The 7,416-nt window shown below is 37.1% G+C and overlaps 1 protein-coding gene across 1 annotated transcript; it reads left to right on the top strand.

Annotated features, from left to right (window-relative positions):
* The first annotated feature begins 2,722 nt into the window (after positions 1–2,722).
* LOC127453700 (protein S100-A16-like) lies at positions 2,723–5,749 on the top strand. The gene is made up of 3 exons (XM_051720299.1): positions 2,723–2,862; positions 3,799–3,930; positions 4,283–5,749. Exons 1-3 carry the CDS (start codon positions 2,851–2,853, stop codon positions 4,454–4,456), a joined length of 318 nt encoding a protein of 105 aa, XP_051576259.1. The 5' UTR covers positions 2,723–2,850; the 3' UTR covers positions 4,457–5,749.
* Positions 5,750–7,416: the final 1,667 nt, after the last annotated feature.

The following is a 7,416-nucleotide window of genomic DNA, read 5'->3' as shown; positions in this document are numbered from 1 at the left end:
GGTCAATAAGTCAAGCATCCTTTTCTAATACACACAGGTCACCTGGTCTAATGCATGCACACAAGCTTTTTGTTGCAATTCTTATTCTTATATTTGTCTAAAGCTTTGTTACAGGATAATGGCATATAATAGCACTTCCTCCAAACACAGTGTTCCTGGCAATACTTTCTTCATTTCAATTTAGGTTTAACTGAAAAGTCATGCTGAAAAGATAAATAAAAACATAAAGTCCTTACCTTTTTTACAGCCTGCCAGATGGTGCCATCATAACCAGGTTCCTAGGTGTAGGTCAAGATTCTTGCATGGCCTGTGGGATGTAAGAAGAACAGAGGTGGTGATGATAATGTGCATGTGTGCCCAACAGGTCAGTTTTCTCACTCTACAGATTTAAAATGTTTTACAATGGGATCAAAAAACATTTCAGCTGACTTCATTTGACATTTCTGAAAAGGGGTTTCAAATCATCATTGAACATCTATGAACCATCTTACAACTCACAGTAAAAAGATAGACTAACCTGTTCGGCTAAAATAATTTCCCTTCACAGGCTGTTACTGCTCGCACTGCTTTAGACTGATGGGGAACATCTGTGCCATCTGCATGGGGCCCCTAACGTTGGAGGACTCAGAGCAAGAGCTGGATATCATATGACAGAACAATGATAGTTATAAGGACAGTATATGTGGCAGCATTGTAATACGTTTTGCCCCATAGTCTAACATTGTAACTGCCATCAAGATTTTGATCACACATAATTTTTTAATCAGTTTTCACAAACTGAGGGATGAGTCAATATTATTTTCTGTGGCAATCAATAGCTTAACATACATTTAACCTGAAATGTTCCTCTCAAAGTGTTGAGACCAGCAAAGTGAATAATTTCTGATAGAAACACTCCATTATAATTACCAAAGAAGAAAAACAAGATTGAGATTTTATTTATGTAGAATTTCAATTAATTGGTTGTTTAGATAAGCTTTTGATTTCTATTATGTTCATTTAGAAAATGCACAGGAAAGGGTGTTTTATACTTAAAAGCCTACATTTGTGAGTTCCAGAGACTCAAGCGATGAGGAGCAAGTCAGTTTATGGGAAGCTGCAATGAAATCACCACAGATCAGCCAGAGCAGAGAGAGGAGGAGCCTAAGGATCAGGTGTGTTTCCAGGGTAACTGAGCAGCACAGAGGAAGACAAACCCCAGGGCCACAAGGAGGAGGACCCCAAGAATAATGAACACACAAGCAGTAGGAACCACGAGATCAGGTACAAATTGACATAAAAGTCAACAAGTTAACAAGCCACCTTCTATCAGTCACACGTTTGGAGATTATACAGATGTAATCCCAATCTGGACCATTCCATATGAATTAACGACCAATCCAGCCATTATAATGCCAATCTTAATGACATCATATGAGGCTAACGCACTTGAACCAGTACTCTAACAGTGCATATATGCATTAGCAGAATTATTTGTAGAGAACTTTTTCTGCAGTATTAAATAAATAAATACAGATGTTTTACCTTGTGAGAGCTGTAACGTATAGGGCACAACGGAGCTAAAGGCCCCCCAGTGTAAAAGGCACTTTTATTTCCTCCCAAAACACTAAACAGAAACTAAACATACCACAGTACTTTCCATAACACTTGTTTGTCACTGTGCACTGCAAAATATTCCTGATCCATGAGGTCATCGCATGCAATGTCTAAAGTTTGATTTTAAGGTAATTTGATGTCATATATAATCATTTTGTTAAATGCTGCAAATTTATGTCACTAATCCCTGAATCCCTGAAATAATCAAATTTATTTTGAGACAAAATACTTATTTGTCATTTTCAGTTTTGTTCAAGGTGATGAAATAAACGTTTTTCAATAACTGTCCAATAAGTGAAAGGATAGTATTTGGGGTAAAAGGCCCCCGTAAAACACACTGTTTTTTTAAGTGGGGCGAATAGATTTGTTGTAAAAAAAATAATAATTTAAAATGGGCTCACATTGACTCATCCAATCACAATGGAGATTCATTGTTTATAAAATAGCTGAGATGTTATGAAATGCCAAATGTGATTAAAATTAACATGAAATGTTTAACCCTTCTCTGAAGTGGTTATTTTGAATGAGCATTATTTTAATTTGTTACTCAAAAAGCATCTTGCTGTCTCAAAATTATTTATGTAAGTTGACCAATTTTGCCCAACAACAATTGCCCCTATATTTGCACACTATAACCCCCCATTACTCAAAATGTGGGGGCCTTTTACCCGTACGTATGGGCTCCTTTGCCAACTTTAAAAAATAATAATTTTAATCAAAACAACCTTCCATAGTTATTTTGTTCAATCGGTATTCAATAATAATAATAATAATAATAATAATAATAAAAATTATAAATCTTGATACACTTTAAGCAGAAAATGTTCCTTAAGTCCCGTTGTACCCTACATAATGAAACTACAAATATTTTACAAATGTTACAAATGTTTCTCATCATCTCATCAATCAGAATGCGGTTTTTCTGGTTACATTCTCAGCTGAAGGAATGTCCGATATGAGTCGACACTTAATGCAATTTGTTAACTGTAAAACAAATTTCTATGTGCTTTAATAGGTCAATTAATAAACGCGGAAATACCAGTCCGCCTCAGTCTGTCTCGCAAATTAACACATATTCCGTACAAAGACAATGTACCAACTCACAATAGCTACTACACAACATGGATATTCTCCGTGCGCGCGTGAAGAGTGGGCGTGTTTGTGGCGCGAGGCAGCGCTGGTCTGGTGAGGAAATACGATCACTGCACTTCACCTGCTTTAGTTTCTGCACTTGCGGGACGTGAAACGAGCCCAATGGACCCACAGGTAAGATATTGTTTTTGTTGTTTTGTGAGTTTATTTTATCGACTCGTTTACTTATAGTCCCCATTAGTTGTCCGCTGTTCTTGTCTTTATTAGATGTAGACATTTCCAATAGCCATAGACAAGTTCTGTAGCAACTCTATAGACTAGGCTACTTTTTCTTTTCATGAATAGGTTATTTCAAAGGCAGAAAATTACTGAACCGAACTTGCTTATCTAACAGTCTTTATTTTCCCCCACACATTTATTGTTAATTTAGTAAATGTGGACCAATGAAAATATTTCCTAGGCGCGATATTAGTATTATATAAGCATTTTGATAATGGTTATTTAAAAAGACTCGGTAACCGATTACTTTGACTTTTTAAACGTTTTCTTGTTTTATTTATTTATTTGAATTGTTTTAGTGGCCAACGCCCATTATGCAAATAGATTGAGTCGCGCTAAACTGTACAGCACGGGAGTGTACTGTAATAGTGGAGGTAGTAACAGGTCTCTACAGCTCCTGTTGAACAGCAAACAAAGGATTAAGTTGATATACAGGAGGATTTTAAGAGGAATGTAACAAAGCTTTAACGTTATACCTTTGTTCTGCCACGATATAATATGTGGGAGATATATTGTTTTAACTTTGTCACATCAAAACTATTACTGCCTCTAAATAAATCTTTAAAAATTAGGCGGAATGTATTTGAAAAATTGAATGGGTTTCAGTTGGATTAAAATAGGCTTTATAGCCTGTATGTTAACACTAAAACAGCATTTCTAATAAATGTTTTGAAGCGCTCAGATAGTCCTGAAGCATGGTAAAAAGCACATTTGATTACTGGCATCACCTTTCAAATGTTTTATTACTTCCTGGCTAGGAGAGGGATGTGCCCTTTTTTAGCTGTGTGAAATGTTGTGCTGTGTGTGAGTCTGAATCTGCTCCCTCTGTAGTACACCGAGCTAGAACTGGCCCTGAACATCCTGGTCACAAACTTTCATTCAGCTTCAGCAACTCATGCTGACACTCTCACAGTCCAGGAATTCCAGAACATGCTCTCTAAAGAGCTGCCCAACATGGTGAAGGTAAGTCAGGGCCCACAATCCAATCATCACATTACTGATACCTCACTAAGTTCAAATGAATTCATGTAATGTATCAGAGGCCAGATGCTATTGTTGGTGTACATGATAATGACTGGATTATGACAACACCACTACAGTAAAATGAAGTAGGCCTATCTCAAACCTCTAATTTCTTCACAAATGAAGGGGTCAGTTTATTCATTGTACTTTAGTAGGACTTTGACATGCACTATGAATATAAGCGGTACAAATAGCTTCCATTAGCTAAAAGAGTGAAAGCGTTTAGTCAGCTAAACCCACAACAATCATGATAATATTTGACAGGTTTTACACACCTTGTGTTCTTTTCCAGACATCAGGGGACCAGGAAGGGACAAACAAACTCATGAAGGACATGGGCATGGAAGAGGGGGAGGGAGTCATGTTCAAGGATTTTTGGCAGCTGGTGAATTCTCTGGCCAATACTCAATGTGGGCTGCAGAGCAAAGAGAAGCAGGTGAAATGTGTGAAATGTATTCTGCTCTGAGACAGGCCCAGGTCAGTGCTCATCATGGCCCTTGAGCAAACAAAACCAATCTACATTGCATATGTGTCCACCATGTCCAATCAGTCACCTCTTTTTCCCATCCCTCTGCAATATTGTACTGTACATATCGCTCTGCTGGTCTTGGGTATATTCACTGAGGTCTTACAGTATCATAATTAACTGTTGTTATGGAGCTCCCTAAGTAAATACTCAACAAGATCTTACGACATGCAAGACTGCAAGTAATCTCTACCATCATTGTAACCTGAGCCACACCTACCTGGCTTGATAATGTACAATTGATTTATCTATCTGTTTTGGTGCTGCAGGTTTTTGTATTATTGTGTCACTTTCGACCTAGACAATATTTTTTACTTTCTTTTATACATAAGTAAAAAAAAAAATAGGAGAATACTTGTTTGAATATGTGTTTGATGGGACAACTGTGATGATTCTTGCATAATTATGGGCCACATACAGTACTGTGCAAAAGTTTTGTGCACATGTTATTTCACAAAAACATTTGTCTTAAGATGGTTATTTATATCTTCAGCTTGAGTGTGTTGATAGGACATATACATTTTAGACTCCCAAATATTCCTTTTGCAAATAGAATAGAATAGAAGAACAGGGAGCCCTGCAACTGATGGCATGGCCCCCACTAAACATTGAGCCAGTCTGGGATTTCATGAAGAGACAGAAGCAATTGAGAAAACCTAAACAGATAGAAGAACTGTGGTGAATTCTCCAAGAAATTTGGAACATCCTATCTGCCAACAACCAAGAAAAACTGTGTCCTGGTGTACCTAAGATAACTGGTGCTGTTTTGAAGGCAAATGTGGTCACACCAAAAACTTATTTAGCTTTTCTTTTTTTTTTTTTTTTACTGGAATTTGTATGATGTTAATTGATAAATGGCATTATTTTTTAAGACATCCTCACTATGCAAAATGTGTCACAAGTGCCTAAATCTTTTGCATAGTACTGTATTTGTTGGTGTTTGCTAATTTTCATGAATCAGAAATGAGATGATGTGATTAAAGTGTTATAGGCAGAAAAAGAGATGTGACGCCACATATTCTGTAATGTATTTGGCTTTACTGTAACACAATTTGATTATCTTTGTTGACACTATTAAATATGTTGCAACGGTTTTATCACTCTCATTGATCTGTAAAGTTCAGGCTATATTGGAGATAGGTCTAATGTAGATACTCCCCTGTCTTTATTGACCTATTTTTAATATAAATAATTAAAACAAAAACGGTTATCAAACAAAATCAGCTCTATTTGGCACTTCACCAACTTTTCTATGTTCCGCATTGCACCTTGTGCTGTAACTGCTGCACAAGTCTGCTCTGCAGCTGTGAGAACAGGGTAGAACTGGCTGAGAGAATGGTGGTATATTTCATTTGAAGCAGTGCTATAAAACCATTTCTGCTTTTATATGCTTGTGCATGTTCTCTTCCTCCATTTTTACACATGGTGTTTATAATACTGTTAAAAATCTTGATGTTATAACTTAAAAAAGTATGTGTTTGTGCTGCCTTAACATTTTAAAATGTCTCAACTTAAAGGGAAAGTTGTTTAAACAGAACAAAAAGTTTACAAATCAAAACTTGTTAAATGAGCTTAATGTCTTTTTAAGTAAACTTAATTTACTTCAATCAAATTAATTTAATTTCAAACTGAATATAGAAGTTTACTTATATTATAATTTAATATTATTGATAGCCATATAAGTAGTTAGAGTTATCCTACTGTCAGAGGTTAAATAAACTGCCATTTGATTGTTAATGGTCAGGTGATGATCAGAGACCAATATCTTTGAAGGAAACATGCATGGGCGTCAACACTACAGCACACAAATCACAATGATGGTGACAATCATCTCATCGTTGAGTAACAAGATGATCTTGGTATTATTGCTACATGACAAATAACTGAAATTGACAACACACACAATAACCAACAGCATATATCAAAGCAACAAACAGTTCCAGCCAGGTCTCCTAAGCAACCAAATTGGCCTGGCTGCTAGGGAGGGTACAGTCACATGGTGTAACCTTCTCGTGGTCGCTATAATGTGGTTCTGGCTGTCGGTGGGGCACGTGGTGAGTTGTGCGTGGATGCTGCGGAGAATAGCGTGAAGTCTCCACACACGCTAGGTCTCTGCGGTAACGTGCTCAACAAGCCATGTGATAAAATGCGTGGATTGACGATCTCTGAGATTCGTACTCCGCCACCCGGATTGAGGCGAGTCACTACGCCACCATGAGGACTTAGAGCGCATTGGGAATTATGCATTCCAAATTTGGGAGAAAAAGGTGAGAAAAAAGCAACAAACAGTAAAACATTTTTACATTAGCATAATGGAGTTTGAATATTTTTTTATTTCAGCTGAATAGTTTTTCTAATTTCAATAACCTATCACAAGTTCAGCCAACAGCAGTTATTCCAACTCTACATTTTTATTTATGATACTTAAAAGGCAAAATATCCTTTAAAGTGACCATGTGCTTTTCCTGTACATATTACAAAACAGATGACTAACTTACTAACTTAACACTTAAGTACTATTTTCCATAATGGAATGTGATCTTCGGTACGATGAAGTAGGGGCTGTAGAACCAGCGGCGTTCTCGCCCTTCACTGAGGTCAAATCTTCGTAGCAGTTGCAGGTCCTAAAATTAGGTTGTTCCCCTGAACTCTCTGACCTAATGCCTAATGTCTTGGTGGCCTGGTTTGGCTGCACCAACAGTGCCATTTACAGCAAAGCAGAGAAAAAATTTTAAAAACATTATTTCAGATAAACTTGGAGGACACTGCCTCACATAAACATCAGAAACCTGTTTAGTTTGGTCTTAGCATTCGATGTGTGTCTGTGGCGAGGTCGTGGTTGAGCGTCCATCCAGGGAGAGGGGAAGCGGTAAGGATTCATCCCTGGGTGATAATTAAGT

This window comes from Myxocyprinus asiaticus, chromosome 16 (assembly GCF_019703515.2).
Source record: "Myxocyprinus asiaticus isolate MX2 ecotype Aquarium Trade chromosome 16, UBuf_Myxa_2, whole genome shotgun sequence".
Lineage (NCBI taxonomy): Eukaryota > Metazoa > Chordata > Actinopteri > Cypriniformes > Catostomidae > Myxocyprinus > Myxocyprinus asiaticus.
The sequence above is the reverse complement of the archived record's forward strand: the minus strand, read 5'-3'. Positions and strand labels throughout refer to the sequence as shown.